Genomic DNA, 20,460 nt, shown 5'->3' with positions numbered 1-20,460 from the left:
AACATGCTGCAGCACCTTAAGTTAGTGATCAACGTATATTTTGACCTTCTGGTAAAAGTCCTTGACTAGAGGCATTAAACACAGATGCACTGAGCTGTTGGGAATTCCTCAAGCCACTAGACCAGTCTGGAAAACTGAAAACTAAAAAAAGTATTAAAAGCCCTTATTTCAGTTTCTATAGACTACCATATGGACATAGTTTTCTTTGTCATTCTCAAGGCCCATCTGCATCTTAGCATGATTCACAGAAAACATCTTAATAGGTTTTGCATTTTTCTAGTTTTCTCTTCTCTGAGAAAGAGGGGGTTTGTTTTCTTGTGTTTCTCACAGATACTACATCCTGTGTAAGATTCCCTTCCAAGACTCACTTGGCTTGAGGATATCGGGATATTGCTGAGTGGGCTGCACCTACAAGAAAGAAGAAGGATCATGATTTGTTTCCAACTCCTGTCACATGTAACAAGACAAATGCCACAGGCGAGGTATTCTACCCTCTATTTTCTTCACAGATTTTGTACATTTACCGGTGTCCTTTCTGCCTGCTCGCCCAAATGGAGCGGAGTATTGCTATGTCCTGCCCTTCAGCCTGTCCAAAACCTGCAGTGCATCATTACATTTCAAGAATGCACAAAGGTCTCTCACTACCATTTGGAGAAGGAAAATAAAGATTCTGTCAGTACTCCAGACCTCCTGGGCATCCTGAGATCATCAGTGTTGGTAAGGAGACAGTTTAGCATAGATGACAAGCTATCTGTTTACTGCATATGGATTACACATGATCATACAAAAATCAGAGGCAGGCATTAAGCCTAATCAAGGGAAAAAGTACATTTCTGCAAAAAAGGGTTAGCAATTAGAACCATCTGCCCCTGTGCCTGGGACCCAGTGCTGATGAAGGAAGGGAGGAGGCTGTTCCTCGGACAGCTGCTTCAGAAGCTAGTACTAGCGGATCAAGGGACAGTCTATACCCATATATGCATTTCTCAGGCTGTGTTGGATACATATGTGTGTTTGAAATAACAGTGTGGTCAACCATGGCAACTGTGCACACTTTGGTCTGTGCGCAATCAGTCTGTGTTGGGAATCTTCTCTCTTCTGCCTCAAATCCTACAATAATAAAAGGCAGGCAAGGCATGGCAAGGGCTTCCCAGATGCTAACCAAGGTCTGCAGAGACTTACCTGAACATTATCTGTAACAATAAAGGATGAGGTTCTTTGGGAGCTTCAGAGTGTAAAAAGGACCCACCCATAAGAAGGTTAATAATCACAATAGTCCGTGGTGTAAATGAAAATGAAAGCTCTCCTTTTTGAATAAGCGTCCCTTAATTCTTGGGCTCTCTGCTCCTTTTCTTGTTCTAATAACCACACATTTTATCTTGTTATGGCTGAACTCATAGCTTTTTGAGAGATAGGTCTCATTTCCTTACCATTACTACTTAGCTTCCACTAAGTTTTTATTCTGTAACATTCTGTCACCTTCCCAACACGACTGTTGTTCACTCAAGTCTGACTACTGGTTAAACTGTATCAGCCAAATCTTCCCTTCTAACTTGGCCATCATGTTCTCCGATGTGTATTCTTACCTATCTATATCAAGACTGTGGATTTTAGTAATGAAATGAAATTACTCTTGAGTCCAAGCACAGTCAGTTTGTCTCTTGACTTCTGAGCTCTCAATGTCAGTACTTGACTCTGTGACAGGTGATGCTGTGCTCTCTTTTTTGTGTGCTATTTCTCCATCTCTCCCTTTGTAATAGACAGGCATTATTATGGTGACACATGAAGCCTTTTCTTATTTTGGATGTGTTAAATTAAACTAGCCAGAAGAAATTTGATATTGTTCCTTTTTGTCATTTTTTTTTTTAGTCAGTAATGAGGCTCTTAAGGTTTGTACTGAATTTCTTGCCCTTCAGAACAGAGCAAATTAAATTAGATGTTGCCTGGTCAGTAAGATAGTTGTTGAGATACCCTGTGGAGAGGATTTGAGAGCCTGTGGTATAGCAGAGCTACAGTGGAGCTGGGAGCAGGAATTAAAGGAGGCAGCTGAGTCATGAGATGCACAGCAAGCCACCTTCCTAATTCCCTCCCAGAGACACACTGCATCAGCATTAACCTGAAAAGCCTATTTTTCAGACTTTGCCTTTTTGGAGCAAGGTTTTGAGAACTACAATTAAACCCCATCAGACCATTTGTATTTTAGTCTTCAATGCAAATTAATTGAACCACCTGGCATGTAAACTGTCTCTCAACCCCCTGATACCAGAAGTGGTATCATACTCAGAAATGGCACACTTAAGTGATCACAGGTGTACAAAGATATATAAATAGGGTTTAAAACCTTATGGTGATCACAAGCCCAAAGGATATTATGAAATATCTCATGGGACTGGATATCCCATACAAAAAACTAGATCATGTAATGGCTTAATACCCAAAACTTTTAGATGTATAACATACTTAAAAACAAAGAGCGAATATATACCATGATTACACAGCTGATACTATTTAAAAATAGTAGCATACTGAATCCTGCTAGGAAAACACCAGGAAAAAACATGGGCTACTTCAGCATTCTGAAGTCAGCTGCATTTTTCTAAATATTTAATGAAGTTAGTTGCTCCCAAAGAAGCATACCTTACATGGTTTCACTGTATTGTACAATGAAATTAACACACAGAGTCTCAGCACAAAGCTTGAGGAGGAAATCTACTCTTAATGTGAAAACAGTTATGTCACTGAGGCTACAAGAAGAGTGAAATCATCACATCTATATGACAACAGGAATTAATGTCTTTTGTATAGGAGACCAGAAATTCAAACAAAATACAGGAGGAACGAGACCGTAAGACACTTTCAGTAGAAAACCAAAATGAAACTATAGTCACGATGTGGAAATGTCTTTTTTTAAAAAAAAAAAATTAATGCCCTGATTTCTACATTATTTGTCTCTATTTTTCTGATATTCCTATCATGACCTAGTCCTTCCATCTGTTAGTGGATAACAGTTAACATCCAGAGCAGATATTAGGAAGAATTTCCTAATTGGATAGTTAGCAAAACACTGGAGGCAACTAGCTGAAAAGCTGTTGAATGTCCTCTATTAGAGCTTTTAATGAAGAGGCAACATTCTGCTTTTGTGCTTAGAGAAGGACTAAATGATCTATTGAAGTACTTGCCAGCCTCGCGTTTCTGTGATTCTGGCTTGGAATAACGATTCACTCTGAACTTACATTATTCACTTAATGCAGAGGAAAGTTCAAGCCAGTTGCCTTGTGACAGCTTCAGCTGACAAACTCTCAGAAGGACTTCAACTTTCCAACAGTGTCTCACCTTTATTACATGGTACATTTTCTGGTAGCAGAAGAGGCAGAACATCCTATCCTTGGCAAGAGAACAGATATAACTAGCAGATTTTTGAGCCAGTTGCACGCCAATAAATCATGATTTAATGACAAACCGTGAAATCCCACTCATATCACACCAATACTTGAACTGCTGATCTCCAAGGAAAACCCAAGTCATCAGATACTAACAAACCTTAAAAACTGTTTTCAGATAGAGGCCCTTCCCTGCTTTTTATCCGGCCTTGTTATAATTTCTGATTTCCTATCCTCTAACTCATATTTTTCCATACAAATGGAGTCCTCAGCTCTGTGTGAACCAGTCCACGTAAGTCCCTGGGCAATAGAGGTGATCACGAAGTACCTGTCCATTTTTCCTGTTAAATAACACTAAACTAATGCTTTGTACAGGTGTTTTGGGTTTGGAGCCTTTGTTAGTGGTTTCTAGGACAAAAATTGCAACTCTTGACAACTTGATAGTAAGGACTCATTAATGACATTTTAAAGAATTAGAGTCCTGCTGCTTGGGAAATATGGAAATAAAATTACAATCTAGATAATCTAATGTGTCCCTGCATTCGCAGTTAAATGTGGTCATATAAATTTGACTAAGTCCATTGTGGAATGACATCGAAGAGATGACTGCATTCCAGTGATAGTTGCCAGATTATGATGGAGAGTGTCAAAGGAGTAAATTACTTCTACAGATTATTTCCAGAGGTTATACTGGCTTTCTAAGAGTCCAGAATTTGATTTTGGGTGTAAGGTACCCTACCACGTAGGCCAAAGCATAAAGGGAAAAGATGTGGTTGGGCATAAGGTTATAAGATGACACTCAACTTCTGGGACTTGAAATTCAATTTTTAGTGATTCTTCTTTGATGTACAACTTTGGGTCTTTCACACATGTACTTTCTCAGTGCCTCTTTGCAGGACTCGTTCTGTGGAAGTTAATGGCAATAATGCTAAATCTTGAGATGCTTAGATTAGAAGCCTTGTAAGTGTTGTATTAACATGATTTCCCTTTTAGTAATTATAACTTAATTACAACAAATAATTGCAAAAGTAACGGTACTTGCAACTGGTATTGAAATTTGTACCTGAGCCGCAACAGACCAATTTCCACTGAAGCATTTTGCATTACAGCAAGGAATTCAGTCAGGTTTTGCCCCCAGAAAGCGTGGGGACAAGAAAAGGGGCCAATTTCTTTTTTTTTTTAAGCAGCCGGGAAGTGCCCAGCGCGTGTGCGGGAGCCCCGTTTCCAGGGGAAGCTGGTGATGCCGGGCAGGCCCCGCCCGCAGACGCCCGCACAGAGAAGCGGCCGCGCGCGCACCCACCGCCACGAGCGGCCGAGCAGCTGCGGGAGGTGGCGCCAATTCTAGTTAATCGCAGTCAGTGGCTCCTTCTCAGCGCCCAGGTGCGCCGACGTCCCCACTACAGCCGCCACCGCCCCTCCTCGGGCCCCGCCCCCTCCGAAAGCCCCGCCCACCCCTCGCCGTCTGTCACGATCGGCATCGCGTAAGGGGTCGGAGGTCATCGCGGGAAGGCGGGGTGGTAGGCTGAGTCACGTGACGGTGCCGGCATCGCGTATCGGGTCGGAGGTCAACGCGGGAAGGCGGGGTGGTAGCCTGAGTCACGTGACGGTGCCAATATGGCGGCGCCGTGGCCGTGGCGCGGTGGCGGCTGCTGAGGGAGGTGCGTCTCTTCCGGATGATGGGGTCGCGGCGCGGCCGCGGGTTTTGAGCGCCGGCCCCGGCGATCCCCTCCGTGCCCCGCGGCGGGGCCGCTCCGCCATGCAGCCCTCGGCCCGCGAGCAGGACGCCCGCACCAAGAGCATGTTTGTGTCGCGGGCCCTGGAGAAGATCCTGGCAGAGAAGGAGGCGAAGCGGCCCCCGCACGGTCAGCTGCGGAGAGCCTGCCAGGTGGCGCTGGGTGAGTCCGCCTGGCCCGGCCCGGCCCGCGGGGCTGGCAGAGGACGCCGCTGGCGGTGGGGGAAAGGAATCCCCGCTCGCCCGGCCCGGCGGGGGCGGGAGGCGGTGTTACCACTCTCGGTGGTGCCCTCTGCCACGTCGGGTCCCCGGCGGCTGCGAGGGGACCCCGGGCCCCCGGCTGCGAGGCTGCTAGCCGGGGCTCCGGCTGAGCTCGGGACTTCGGAGTTGGGGGAAGGCTCGCTCTATCATACGAGTCGCGCAAACGCGAGGAGAAAAACCCCAAGTATCTGTTTTATTAAGTTCTGGTCTCGATATGAAACAAAAGGGGGTTGTGTTTGTCACTTTAGAAGTGATTTTGAGAAAATTTATTATAAGCGTTTAAACTAGGAAATGGGCTGTTTAAGGCATTCGACTAGTGGCGTCTCAAATCTTCCAGTGCTAGTAATTTTGTGACATCTTATCTCCAACGCATGGTTGGACTGGCTAAAAACTGTTAGCAGTGTAGCCAAATACATACAATGTCTGTGGTGTCTTGCAGAACTGAAAATACTTTCTGCAAAGTTGGTGGTCTAGTCCTGAAATCTCCTCCAAGTACAAATTGATGATACAGGTCTCTGTGTTCAAGTTCTGAAAACATATGGTATATTGTGAAGGGGGGAAAAAATAAATTGGGTAAAGCAGTATAGCTCTTACAATTGGAGTTCTCTGTGGCCTTTCTTACTCTGCAAAGGTGATGTATCTATTAGAATATTTTTCTTTAATTTGAGAACATATACTGTATCCAGAAGAAAAGACAGGTTAAGTACATAAGGAAACTGGGCAGATGCAATTTCTGTCCAGTGCACTGTGAAAGCAAGCTTGAAAAATAGCTGTCACTTTAATGTTCCTGCCCACAGTCCTTACCTTCAAGAAATTTGTAGGAGCTAATTGTCGTGATAGTATACCCAGAGAAAAGTAGTCAGATAGAAGGTTATTTTTAAATTATTATTTAAAGTTGACATTGTGAGCAATAGTATAGTGTGTGCCCTAGCAGTTAGAGACTACTTACTTCCTACTTCATTTTCCTGATTTCTTCCGCAACTCCCCCAGCATGCACCCAACCCATTTACAGGACTGGGAACCTGTTTTGCTGCTATGTAAATACATCTAGAGGGTGAGAAAGGGAAGTTTCTTGGAAGATTACTAGTGAAGGTCTTTACGTTTGCTAACACATCAAAGATTATGATTTTGGGAGAGGGGTATTGTGCAATAGCCACCTATTAGTATTTGCCTGTTGGATCATAACTATTCTATGTCTGCATATTTTAAGGTACAGTACACTCAAGGGCAGTTAATGCTTGTGATGATGGACTTTTTTTTGCTAGTCTTGCTTGGAAAAAAAAAAAGTCCATGTGCTTTCCTGGACTACAGCAGAGGTCAGCATGAATAGATAACCTTCTGTTGCCCAACTGTCCTGCCCTAGCAGGGCCTTGATTACTGTACTAAAAGACCTCTGTTATATTTGGTGAAGGTCGTTGCATTATTTTAAGTTGCTAAAATGAATGTGGTTTCTTTTATTTACATGTGATTCCCCCTCTCCTTTATTCTGTTTAAGTCAAGCTTTTTTTTTTACTCAAATAAAAAAATTACTTTTACTTACATATACTTAAGTTTTATTAAGTTTATACTTTATATTAACTAAGACTATGACTTCAGTTTCAAAAATGTTAGCTTAACTGTCAAGCCCTGTGCAATAGTAAATATGCTATGAAATGTGGGGAGAACATTACTTGTGGTAACTTGAGGCATTCAGACCAAACTTTGTAATGTACACAAACTGTTATGGATGAAAGAAGCCTCAGTGTTTTGAATAATAAAAAAGGCCAAAGGCCAGTTAACTCTGAGTAAAATTAATTCAGTTTGAGAGAAATGTGAAGTTTGCTTTATGAAACTGGTAATTGTGTCAGCTGTTGTTGTCTTTTTTTCTTTTCTAAGTGTCATACTTTGAATAATCCCTTTCTACCTCTTACTAAATTCTGTTTGCTGTGCTGTCTTATTTATATAATGGTCTCTTTAATGGAGCCTTGAGGTATTGTACCACATATAATCCAGTCAACACAGGCACAGGTCATGTGTAAATGATATCTGCGCTTGGGACTAGGGAAGTCTATGATGAATCTTTTTTTGAAACAGAGAAGAGCTGGTGTATTTTAGAACTACCAAATATAAATTAACCTGCAACTATTTCTACAATTTCTGCTTTACTGCTTCTACAATTCCTGCTGTAGTGTTATTGTAGTAGTATTTCTGTTCATTACATATGCTTTAATTTTTTTGTTTGGTGAGACAGAGGAATGTATTTCGAACTGTGTGAATGATGGTCTTGTTTTCTTTTACGTGAGTTCTTTATTGTTTTGAATGTGTTCAAATCCTGAGTTCTTAAGCAAGTTACTACTGAAAATTGCTGTCATTCTTATGTAGAAAATACAGCTATTCTTTAATTCTAATTTGAATCTGTTCTAATAGTTTTACTGTTCTAATTTTAAATTTTTCTTACCCTTTTTTCCCCCTCTTCCTTTCCCAGTAATATACCTGTCACTGGACTAATACTGTGCAGTTTTGGACTGCAAAATATCTTCATTACTTTGTAGAAATGAGAAATAACATAGGCTCAAATAGGATAAGAAGTGTGGAAGAAAAGGAACAAAACCTGTTCCCAGTGGTGTTTTTGGGGTTGGTTGTTTCTGTTTTTTTTACTCTGTCCACCCCCTCCTTTGAAATAGACAGTGTTAATGTTGAGTAAGCAGAGTTTGAATAGATTCCTTCATTCAGTCTCTTGCTTCATCAGTAGGTGTAACGGTTGTATCCTGTATTCTTAGTGCCAGTAAACCCCAGGAGAGATTGGGAGAAATGGAGGTTTTTAAACAGAGAACCTGTTCTGCTCTGCTTTAGAAAACTGTTTTTAAGAAAACTTGTTTTCAACGGACAGACAGTGTATTGTTTAAAAATAGTTCCTTAATAGGCATTTACATGGAGCTCTAGGTACACGTGGTTCGTAGTAAATCTACTAAAATAATCTCTATCTTGAAAAATTTACAGTGGAACGCAGGCAGTATGTATCACAGCAGTTCATACTGGTTTAATGCTAATTGTGTGCCTAGGTCTCTCATGTAAACTATTACTCTTGCTCCATTAGGGCTGTTTTTAATGACATGCTGTGCAGCCAACTTAGTTATGTGACCTTCTTTGGTTGCCCAGGCACCTCCATGTACGTGTCCTCGAGCTTTGTAAACATCTGAATTTGTTTAGTTAGGTGGTTAATGAGTTTTACAAAAAAGTCTCTTAAACCATGCCTTCACTTAGGAATCTAGTTGTGTGTTTAAGAAGTCTCTGAGTATAAATAACAGGTGCCTAAAGTAAGTTTGCATTTCTTAGTTTAGTAGCCTCTTGGCTAGCATGTTTTGAGAACGCTGGGGCAAAGAGGAGATAGTCTTGCTTCGCTGTGGCAGCCTTTTCTGTAGGGGTCTCTGTAGATGGATAGAACCAATAAATGTGGGGTGTTGGTTTTTTGATTTAAGTTGAAGGCAGCCTGGAGCTAGGCAATGCAGTAGAGCTTACTGGGTTGGGGGGAGGGAAGCTTTTGCTCCTGCTCTGTGTGTTTGTATTGGCACTGCTGTCTGGTGTTCTGACAAGCCGTGGAAAGACATTGCTTGTGTCCTTGTGCTAGCACAAGCTCTGCCATTTTCTGCACAGGAACTAGTTTGCTTCCACTGAAGACAAACTTGACTGTACATTAACATAGGATGCATCTAATTGCAGACGGGCAATTTTTTCTGCCATTTTAATATACAGTTTTCAATACAAGCAAACTTAAACCATCCATCTAATATAAAATGGTAGCTACTCTTAGCATGAGCTTCATCCTGCTTTTATTATGGCCAGAAGCTCTGGAAGAAATTGCTGCAAGGCCTTGCTTGTTATTCCAGTGCCTGGTAGGAATGCTGAAAGGCTTGTGTTGAGTGGGCAGCGCACCTAGTGCCTGGAGTTGAAGATGTTTCTGACTGAAGTAGGTGTGATGTATGCTGATATATTCTGGCGTTGAAAGTAGCAGGTGGCTCAAGTACCGAAAGCAGCGAGTGAGGGCTCAGTGTTGTGCTGTGATGACCAGATGTTGACCAAAATTCAGACCGTGTTCTGTAGCTGCGGAAGGGAATTGGGCTGTGCCCCTTAATCCTATGGCTGGAAGAGAAGAGTGACAGCGGCAGTAGGTTTCTGGGAGCCATCTGTGCCTGGTCAGGGCTTGGCAAGCTGTTCATGGCAACAGACTTCAGTTAGGCAACGATTTCTGTTTCCACCGCTTTTGGTGGTCAGACCACCAAATGGGCGCTTCAGATGTGGAGGTTTCCAAACTGCTTTGATGCAATCAGTAGCAGAGGCATGCCTGTAACTTGCTTTTGTCCTTTCATTTATTCTTTTCTGCTAGCATTATCTAGTAAAATACTGTTGTGGTGCAGGTGTTTTTAGATGGCTTGAGAGAAACCTTTATATAATAAAATTGTAGGGAACTTGGTCAGGCCTTAGATTTTTTTTTTTTTAATTTATGGAGTATTTCTGAGAGTGAAACTGTCATTCCTCTAATATGGGATGCTAAAATCTTTGTGAAGTTTCAATTCAAAACTTTTTTTGCTGCTTTGCTACCAATCAGTATGGGGGGAAGTGATCTCTTTGAAAGAAAGAGAAATTATTTCAGTAAGATATAGAGATTTGGAAAAAAAAGCCTTACTTGGTTACACCCTAAGTGTGGAAGTGAGCAATTCTGTAGCTGAGAATAACATATCCTAACAATGAAACTTTTTTCTTGCACAGTATTAAATTTTACAAGATAACCTTTTTATTTTCTTGGGTGGACTCATTGCTGTAATATTCCTACTATAGTTTGATTAATTTTTTGTTTGTTTTTAAACAAACTGTTTAGGTGAGGAATTTTTATTTTGATTCCCTAACACGCCCTCCTTGTCCACCTCTCACAGAATGAAGATGGTGTGTATCACCTTCAGCTTGCCTTCTGCCAGCAGCTGGGTGCAGTGGGAAGAAGGATGCCAAAATTGAACTGGATGAACTGAGACAAGCTTTGAGTAATAGGCTGGCCAGACTAGTGGGCACTAAACAGATTTCAGTTTCAGCTCAAAGATTGCTAAAGTTAGGATTGTCCACGACTTCTGAAGTGGCAGCTGCTGAGGCGTGGGAAGTGGTTAAGTGCGCAAAAAAGGAAGCCCCTAAAGAAAACTCGCATTCACTGAGTTAGACGTATCATACATGGATTTTTTTTTCTTTTACTCTATCTCTGATGATAATCACTTTATTGATCTGCCAATGGGAAAAATATGCATCAACTCTTTTATATGTAAAATAGCTTTCTATTTCATGTGCTGTAGAAATACCTGTGAGTAATCAAAAAGTGTCTAGTCTGATTTGACCAAAATACTATCAAATCAAGGAAGCCTTTTATTTCCAAACTAGACCAGTTATCATTTTGAGTGCAAGGAGGACCACTGGGCTGACTTGGGCAGTCTTTCTGCTTTGTAAAAAATAAACTTGGTTCAGAGAGTGAGTTTTTGCAAGTGTTTAAAAATAAAGGGGGGGACACACTGGGAAAACCCTCAAAAAACTAAACCCTAGTTCTACAGAGTGCCTGAAATACAGCATTAACTGTGTTTATAGCTCACCACCCTGGCATCCTGCTGTACTTGGGGTTCTGGCTATAGCTAAAATAGGCCTTTCTCTGCCAAGACCTGGAGGTAGGACTAAGTGTTCTGAATGTGTAAAACTACCCAGAAAACTGTGTTTTAAGCAGCCAGTTCCTGTAGGCAACAGGAATACACTGCTGTAATAACAAGACAGATCTAAATAGGGACACAATAAATTGGTAGGTCCTTTAGTGTATGTTGTTCTCAGTAGTTCTGTGGATCATGATGTGATGCTAAAGATGGGGAAATTAATAAAATCAAGAGGAAATCAAAGTTGGATGAATTGAACTTCTGACTAGCCATCTTGTTAATAAACCAACTGGATACTGGAATGAGGAAAACAGTGATCCAAGACGTGTTGCTGTGTTAAGATTTACATTGTCTGTTTGGCATGGGAAACCTTGGTTATTTCTTATCAACAGTCTCCATTCTGTTGACTCTCCTTGCCAGTTGAAGCCTGAAGTATTGGGGGATGATGACGCTGGGTTTGCACTGTTGCAGAGCTGCAAAGCTACTTATAATTCTGAAATCCCAGGCACTGGGGCTATGCGCTCAGCTAGTTGCCTTGCCGCTGGCTTGTGCAATACTGGCAAGTGAAAATTGTCTCCTTTGAAACTACTGGGCAGTGTTATTTGCATGATGGACCTGATTAGAAAATGGTGAGCTTCTGAATGTGACGCATTGTGGGTCTGTTGAATCTTCAATTTTTCTGTTGTCTAGTCTTTTGTTGACTATAGGGTGGACAATGTTCCTTCAGTTCTTGTTACATCATTTATTGCTGGTGGATGTCATACTGCTGCTTTCTTGGCTGCTGACTGCGTTGGCTTTCATTAATGAGAGAGTACGGCAGACAGAATACCAAGTCCCAGTCCTGGATGCAGCTTAACACAGCTTGTAGTTATACAGATTTCCTCCACATTTTGCATCTGTTTTCCCTATTAAAATAGGGGTTGTAATGTTACAAAATAGGCATACTCTGCAAGGATTAATTCCTGTAACATTCATTGAACAACAGGACAGTGCAGAAACCTGTAATAAGTGTTTGTTGCAGTCCTTGTTTGTAAGTATGTTTTGTGTATTGATGCTTCTGAGACAGAAGGCATTATTGAGGTTCACAGAACTGAAATCGCCTGAACTCTGAACACCTAGTGCCAAACAATGGTGCCTCTCCAGAGTGGTGGAGAACAAGTACTGAGGGAATGTTCAGTTTCTGATAACTTTGCAGTTGAAACAAGTTTTGTAGGCATGATCATTTGCGGGCACATGAGATAGGGTGGGATGGACAGGATTCCACATGGTGTTACAAATTATTGTGGCTGTGCAGCCTTACTGTGTGTGCTGTGTTTGATATTTTTTTGTCAGTGTTCACAGCACATGCTTATGCTATGTCTGGTGTAGTGCAGTTCTGGTCTGTATTGTGCATCTTGGTGATATGTTAGAAATCTTCAAAAAGCCATACTAGCATCTTTGGGATTTGCTGCTGTATACAATAGAAATGAGAAAGAAACATCCTTTTTTCTGTATTTAATTTTATAAGAAGTTCCCTAAAATTGTAATTAAAAAAAAAAGCTTGGCAAAATGACAGCATGCATTTAAGACTTGTTATCTGTTGGGAGTTTGTTCAGCTGATGTCATGCTGTGAGGTTTAACAAAAGCAGGCTAACTAGCATTGTAGTTAACAGGAGGGTCTGATGCATCGAACTAATGGTTTATGCAGTGGCTTAAAGATTTCTGCAGACCTGAGCTCTCTATGACGTAGACTTATTCTTGAATAAAAGTTGCATACTATACCTGTGTTTTCTAAAGATATCTTTTGTTAAGAATGTTTGGAAAAATTAGCTTTTTCATGTAGAAGCTGAGAGAGATGCCTTCCAATAAATGGTGTAACTTTCTATGATCTCTGAAGCTGAAAATGTTATAGGAAAGCAATAGCAAATACTGAAGTGTAAGTCTTCTGGTTTGAAGCAGCTTTGCTTTATTACATTTTCCTTATTTGTGTTATTGATGACGATACCTTATGTTGTGTGTTTAAATGCTTTGAATTTTTTTCTTCCAGATGAAATAAAAACGGAGCTGGAAAAGCAAAGGTAAGTTATTCATTGCTGTAAACTATGCCAGAAAACAGCAAGTGGAATAATTTGATAGTAGAAATGTAGGAGTGTATATACATTACAACTATGAATTTGTGAACACCCAGTTACACACCTTTCTGCCAAAAATATGATATGGTCTGTGTGTTCCAGTTGAACGATGTTTGTGGGTATGGGTACTCAAGCCACAACTGCCTCTGAATTTCACTGTGAAAAAATTGCAAGACTTCTAAACGGTGCTAGTTTCCTCACTTCCTTTTACTGGGCTTAATATAGCCTGATAGGAAGTCATAAAGAGCAGTAGGTATCCTCTGACAGTATATGTTCTTAACTACCTAGACCAAGAATACCAATTTAAATATTACTTAAATCCAAATTTTAAAACACTTTTCCAGCATTGTGCAATGATTTAAAATAAGCCCCTAATGTGTTTCTCTTTGCTTAGTATTCCTCTTATGGGCTCTGTCTAATTAATTCAGAATAACTTTGATAGATTATCATTTAAGTTATGTAGGAGTTCCCCAGTATTTCAGGTAGCGGGATAGTGTTGGAGTGTAGTGAGGGAAGAGTTAAGCTGAAGAATCTTATGAAAAAGATAGATGCAATACTGATTTTTAAAGAAAATCAAACTTCCTTTAAGGAAGCATGTGTGAGAGAAACTTGCATTACATTTGTATGCTGCTATGTACCGTTCAGCTTTAAATTTAGAGAAGGAGGAAGTGTAGTTTGCCGTGATGTACATGGTTAGAAAAATTAATAATTCTTCTTATCTGACCTAGAGAAGGCACTGCTGCTCCACCAAAAGCAAACTTCATTGAAGCAGATAAATATTTCCTTCCATTTGAACTGGCCTGCCAGTCAAAGTCTCCACGCATTGTCAGTACTTCGCTGGATTGTTTACAGGTACTTGGACAGAGTGAAATAGAAGAACATGCAGTTTGAAAATCTTGTGTGCTGTTGGCTTTCTTAGAGTGAAGTAGTAATGCTGTCCTGAGTACATACAGCTGTGCAGATAGCCACTATGGCTGCCTAGATGCATAAACCATGCAAAATAGGTGATCAGACTTGGCTGAAAGTGTGTCTTGTCGAAGTCAAAAACGTGTGTGTGTGTATTGTTTTATAGTGAAACAAGCCTTTACTGAAGCCCATGAGTGCTTACATTATTCAGTAAAGATGTTTTGTCTGTGGTGCTCTATAAAAGGAATATTTATCATGGTGTTTCTTGTACTGTTGATGTTGATGGGAGGTCAGACTCTAGAATCTTTCTACCTTGTGGCTCTTTAGGTTCTTATAGAAAAAATGAATGCAATTAAGGGCAGAACCTTTCTGTTGTGAATGGGTATGAAGATTGATGTTAGAAAACTTTGGTTATGGTAGGAAGAAATGGCCTGGTGGAAAAGACTTACTAAGTCTGTTTTGTCTAGATGTCTGAACAGTCGAAGTACTTGGTAGCCAGCCTACTGATGGTGTTAAATTTTTGTGTTGAAATGGTTAAGTATGCTGTCCAAAACACCCTTTTTTATGATGTACTTAACTGTGTTTTAGTTAGCAGTATATGGTTGTCTAACCTGCATTCTTTCTACCTAGAAACTCATTGCCTATGGACATATCACTGGCAATGCTCCAGACAGTGGAGCTCCTGGAAAACGGCTTATTGACCGAATAGTTGAAACCATTTGCAATTGTTTTCAGGGTCCTCAAACAGATGAAGGAGTACAACTGCAGATAATTAAGGTATTTTATTTGGTTCATTTTAGTGCAATATTAATTTGCATTCTCTGTCTTTGATTTATGTAAATGAAAAAAATTTCATGTGAAGCACTATTTATGGCCCAGTTTCTCCATTTCTTACACTTAGATGTGTCATTGAATTTAGGGAGGCTGTCACCAGGTCATACTTGCTGTGTGAAATGTATTTCCTCTTGTGAAATGTGTTTTATGCATTCCTATCAGGCTGTGTGAAATGTGTTTCCTCCAGAACATAAGGGAATAATTTATAAATGTTTGTCCTTCTTTTTGCAATGAGCCATGGCCTGGATACTTTATCTTGCAGACACCTTGATGTTCATCTTCTAGGCTAGTAATGCCCATTTCCATTAGGCCATCAACTGAAGGCACTGTAACTGTGGTGCAGTATCATGGCCTGTTGCTCTAGCCTGTCTGCACTCATGTCCATTTTTCCAGGGAGATCTGCAGTGTATGTTCTCAACAAGGCATAGTAGTACCAGTGGTGTGTGTTAGGTTCTGAAATATATTTGGACTAATGTAGCTGATGTTAGAAGTTGGTGAACCTTCTAGTAACCTAATTTGATGGCAGTGTAGACCAGTTGGCCCTTTCATAGAAATTAAGCCATAGAATATAATGGTAACTGTTTTATTTGGAGGTAGAATATCTCCCTTAGTGGAAAACTTGTTGTGATAGACCTGCCTGAAGTGTATTGCTGTCTACTTGCTTAGATTTCATTTTTACTGTGTTACGGACTTTTTCAGGCTCTCCTTACTGCAGTAACATCTCCGTATATAGAAATTCATGAAGGAACAATTCTTCAGACTGTTAGAACCTGTTACAACATCTATCTGGCCAGTAAAAATCTTATTAATCAGACAACTGCCAAAGCTACCCTTACGCAGATGTTAAATGTCATTTTTACACGGATGGAAAATCAAGCTGTATGTAACTATTACTTTTGCTCATCTCAAATGTTTAGGCTTGACAAATGAACAGAAAACTTTTTTATTATTATTTTTAATGGGCCTGTCATGGTAGTTTGATATCTATTAATTTGTAATTTGAAAAAAAAAAAAACCACCCTGTTAAATCCTGCAATGCAGCATTCTGACTGATTTAAAAAAAAAAAATGAAGCTTATTGCTGATAAGCTGGTTTCATACTGTAGTTTCTGCCAAATGGCTTTGTATGAACAAATGATGGGGTATGTTTAAAATAAGCTTGAAGAGCATATTTTTAATTTGGCTAAGTGATTGTATCTTCTCTGTTTGTTTCTTGTTAACATGTGAATTCACAAAGGAACATCAGTCATCACAGATGTCTGTTTTCCCTTATCATGTTTTGCGCCTTAGATTAACTTTTTCATATTGGTTTTTCAAGCTACAAGAATCCAGAGAAGTAGAAAAAACAAATCAGCAAAAATCCCAGTCTCCAGCAATTCAAGTAGTGTCCAAATCTCCGAAGATTGGTCAGTTAAAGCACAGTTATCAGGAAGGCAAACCCACTGCTCCTCTAAGTGTGGAATTAACGAACGGTGAGCCTGAGAGGGCAGAAAATGGAGATGTGAAGTTGGAGCAGGATCTGACTCTTTCAGCATCAGGTGAACAAGAATAGGTTGTGTCTATTGCTATCAAATACAATGTTTATATTAGAAAACGCTCTTGTAGGCTATTTTGGGGAGAAATGGTTTGGGTTATTGGCTCAAATCATGCTTGCATTTTCTCGGTAGTTATTTGGAGTATACAGCCCATCCTTGGCTTGTCTACAACATTATAACCACTGAAGAAAGGCTCACGTGTTCGTTAGAATTCTAGTACAACTATATATAGTTTATGTGTATAGAATTATAATGGAATTTGACTTGATTAGGTTGATAAAGGGTAAGGAAAGGAAGAGAATAATCATGGTACATGGGAAGTGACGGAATCAGTTTGAGGTAATTGAAGTCCTGTGGTAAAATAATGTGTGTTATGAAGACCTTATGATAAGCATATACTGTATCCAAATTAGGAACGTAGGCTATTCCAAAACTAAAAGTTCATAGCAGTTGATAAATACAAATGACAAAACCACTGCGTTAAAAATATCAGTGCTTTGTTTTAAACAATGGAAATAAAATCAAATTTTGTATGACTTCTTGGAAATGGCTTTAGAGAACTACTAAAGAAAGTCTGTAATTTCTAACCCTTCTGCTTCTGTCATGTTTCTCTTTTCCATCTTCTTCCTAAACAAAAGTACTGAATTCAAAATTATCTCTGTGTATTTCATTAGAGGAAACAACTGATGGAGGAAAGGAAATGGTTAAAGGCATCCTGGAAGATGTGGTCAAGTCAGCTGTGAAAGGTAGTAAAGTCTCCTAAAGTAAAACAGATGCATGTGTATTGCCAAACTTTTATTCCTGTGATTATAAAAGCATGGTATTTTTTTTTTTTTTTTTACTAAGTATCTTGTCAAGAACACCTACTAAGGCAGTAAGGACAGGTTTTTATTGTCTCACAATATTCTTATTTTGCTGGTAGCTGAGAAACTTTCTAGTTTACCAGTGCTGCTTCTGTCGCATTTGGTTGTAGAGCTTCACAAAATCATGGGGAAAAAAAGCTCAACAAGTGATGTTAATCAGTTTTACTTTTTCCCATTTAGTGGCTGAAGAAAAGCAAGTAACAGAAACAGTTAAGGCTCTACCTGCATTAGAGACTGCAGATATTGCTCTTTCTGGCTCTAGTAATGAAAATGTGCAAACCAATGGGATTCCAGATGATGGGCAATCTGTTTCCTCCACTGATAATCTGGTAAATAACTTCATTGGATGCTAATGTATATTTAGGGAAGGAGAAATGTTTTTATGATGCCAACCAATACAGTAGGATTCTGGGGAGGGATCAGACAGAAGCTTTAATGTATGTGTTCTGCTAGGGTTCAAAAAGGAAGCACCGACTGCAATTTAAGTAGATATTGAAAACAACTGGTCTAAAATAGATTATGTTAGTTGTATTTTAATACAGAGTTGGGAGTGGAGGGGAAGAGTCAGTCAACATGTGTGAAAAGATCTAGATCACTTGTAGTCCTGTTCAGGTTTAGTTTAAACTTTGCCAAATATACTGGTTTTTTAATCTGTAGCTAATCCTCAGAGGAATTGTGGAGTCTTCCTGGTTGCTCTGTTCCTTTGTCTCACTAAGGATCTAATGTTGTGTTTCTTGGTCTCAAGGAAACAGATGTATCTGGACATCAAGCTGCTGCCAAATTTTCCCATGTTCTACAAAAGGATGCCTTCCTTGTGTTCAGGTCATTGTGCAAGCTCTCCATGAAACCACTTGGTGATGGACCACCAGATCCCAAGTAATGAGACTGTATTTATTACACTGTCCTCTTCAGGTAGCTTTTGGAGACAATTAAGTAGCTGCTGCATAGTAAAGCAGGTATTCAAAATTCACCTGTCAGGCCCTTGTTTCAGTTAGCTTGATGAATCTAGGATTGAAACTTGCTTCAAACTATTAAAAATTTAACAATTGAGAGGATTTTTTTGTGTAATAGGCTTATTAATATTGTCAGTTGAAGTGGTCTTGACTATGGTATTTGTGAAATTTTTAATGGAGGAGTGGGGGAATGCTTCTTAGTAGCACTGAGTTGCATCTGTTATCCTAGTCTAAGATGTTAATACTTCTGGATTGGTAGATGTTGTCCAAAATCACTTGCAGGCTCATTTCCACCCCCTCGACCCCGGTATTGAAATTAATTAAAATAGCAGTCATTTCTTCTTGACATGGAAGAAATGTTATAATGCTCATGTTGAATACAAGTATGTATTCAGAAAAAAAAAATCTGTTTAATGTTGACTTTTTCTAGATCCCATGAATTGCGTTCCAAGATTGTGTCTCTTCAGCTTCTTCTCTCGGTACTGCAAAATGCTGGTCCGGTTTTCAGGACACACGAAATGTTCATCAATGCAATCAAGCAATATCTTTGTGTAGCGTTATCTAAAAATGGGGTCTCTTCTGTTCCTGATGTATTTGAGCTCTCTCTTGCCATCTTTCTCACGCTGCTTTCGAATTTTAAGACCCATTTAAAAATGCAGATTGAGGTGAGAGACTTAGTTATCTATCATTTGTACGATGCTCTAGTTCTCAAATAAAAATACTGCAATGATAAAAAGACAGCTGGAACTTAGAAGTGAATGTCTTAGTTTTGTTTGCTTACTAAACTATTATATTACTACTGTATTCAAATTCTAATATACATGAGATGATACTCTTCAAGAGAAATTACTGAATAGAAATGGATTTGTACATTTGACATGGTTCTAATAAGTTTCAGATCATCAAGTCCTTTACATCATTTATTTTGCAGGTCTTCTTCAAAGAGATCTTCCTGAATATTCTAGAGACATCTTCAAGCTCCTTTGAACACAAATGGATGGTGATTCAGACTTTGACTAGAATTTGTGCAGGTACTTCCATTGTTGTGAAAAGCAGTCACTTCCTTGGCAGCAGACGAAAATTATTTTGAAGACAAATGCTACATATAATGTTTAAGTGTGAAAATTAATTTGATCCCCCATAGTGCTAGGGTTAAATGTCTGGATTTGTCCCCACTGCCTGCTCCAGGTGGCTGATTCCTTTTAAAAATGCTATTACACTGAGTCCTAATACTCATACTTTCTTTTATTTTCAAGATGCCCAGTGTGTAGTGGATATTTATGTTAACTATGACTGTGACTTAAACGCTGCCAATATATTTGAACGCCTTGTAAATGATTTGTCCAAAATTGCGCAGGGACGAAGTGGGCATGAGTTGGGAATGACACCTTTACAGGTAAGAAAAACAACTTTGAAGATAAGGTACTTTTTTTTTTTTTATTTCCCTTAAATGGTGCTGTCTCTGCGTCATTATTGATACTTCCAGGGGTTCATGTTGTCTGTCACCTAATGATGTTACTTTTTATTAGTTAGCTAATTTGCAATTGGATGCTGCTGATTTTGCTGTATATTTGCAATGTGATACTAGGCTTGGTCTGAGCTCTTTTGTTCAGCTGCCATGGGAGAGACAATCAAATGAGCCTTCCTCTGCCTTACTCAAATGATTTTCCTTCTGGGGCTTATGAACCAGCAGTAGCTTCATCTTGTCTTTGCTTGGCACAAACTTCTTGTACCATATCCCCACTGCAAGTTGTTTGTTTTCTCTTTAACTTACACATTCCAAGTCCTTAGAGAAAGAGTGGAGTATAGACTGCTTTCAGCAAGAGCAGGTATTTCTGACATTGGCCTTGTCCTAGAGCACTGTTTGTTTTTTTTTTTTTTTTTTTTTTCTAGCCCAGCCTAAAGGCTTTCAGGGCTGAAGTGAACTTGGTGCCAGGGTTGGTCTCGGAATGGAGTGCACCTCACACCTTTGATTAGAATTGTGTCAATGCTTCCGAATGTTATTTTTTCTCCCCCCTGTGGTCCTTTGACAAGAAAAGGGATGTAAGAACCAGGAAGCCTTTGTTTCAGATTCTGAATAGAACCACTGACAGCTAAGGTAGTGAGATAGTGAGACACTTGTTTTGCTTGTGGAGAGGTCTGACACTATGGAGGCTTTATTGGATGGTCATAATCATTTATACAACAAAGGGGCTGCATGTAGGATTTGGTATATGTTGTCCCTTGGTTGTA

The 20,460-nt window shown here is 39.8% G+C and overlaps 1 protein-coding gene across 2 annotated transcripts in view; it reads left to right on the top strand.

Moving 5' to 3' along the window:
- The first annotated feature begins 5,083 nt into the window (after positions 1-5,083).
- ARFGEF2 (ARF guanine nucleotide exchange factor 2) overlaps positions 5,084-20,460 on the top strand; it is a 36,275-nt gene continuing 20,898 nt past the window's right edge. The window contains exons 1-12 of one of the 2 annotated variants that reach the window (XM_082007297.1): positions 5,084-5,272; positions 13,054-13,084; positions 13,867-13,990; positions 14,675-14,821; positions 15,578-15,757; positions 16,196-16,415; positions 17,087-17,158; positions 17,456-17,604; positions 18,021-18,151; positions 18,659-18,893; positions 19,160-19,259; positions 19,485-19,624. In XM_082007297.1, coding sequence (XP_081863423.1) covers positions 5,134-5,272; positions 13,054-13,084; positions 13,867-13,990; positions 14,675-14,821; positions 15,578-15,757; positions 16,196-16,415; positions 17,087-17,158; positions 17,456-17,604; positions 18,021-18,151; positions 18,659-18,893; positions 19,160-19,259; positions 19,485-19,624 — 1,668 coding nt within the window. In that variant the 5' untranslated portion in view covers positions 5,084-5,133. Of the gene's footprint in view, positions 5,273-13,053; positions 13,085-13,866; positions 13,991-14,674; positions 14,822-15,577; positions 15,758-16,195; positions 16,416-17,086; positions 17,162-17,455; positions 17,605-18,020; positions 18,152-18,658; positions 18,894-19,159; positions 19,260-19,484; positions 19,625-20,460 lie in introns of both variants that reach the window. The other variant, XM_082007296.1, reaches the window with a different exon arrangement.

The sequence above is a fragment of the Phaethon aethereus genome (assembly GCF_964289735.1).
Source record: "Phaethon aethereus genome assembly, chromosome: 16".
NCBI classification, from domain to species: domain Eukaryota; kingdom Metazoa; phylum Chordata; class Aves; order Phaethontiformes; family Phaethontidae; genus Phaethon; species Phaethon aethereus.
The sequence above is the reverse complement of the archived record's forward strand: the minus strand, read 5'-3'. Positions and strand labels throughout refer to the sequence as shown.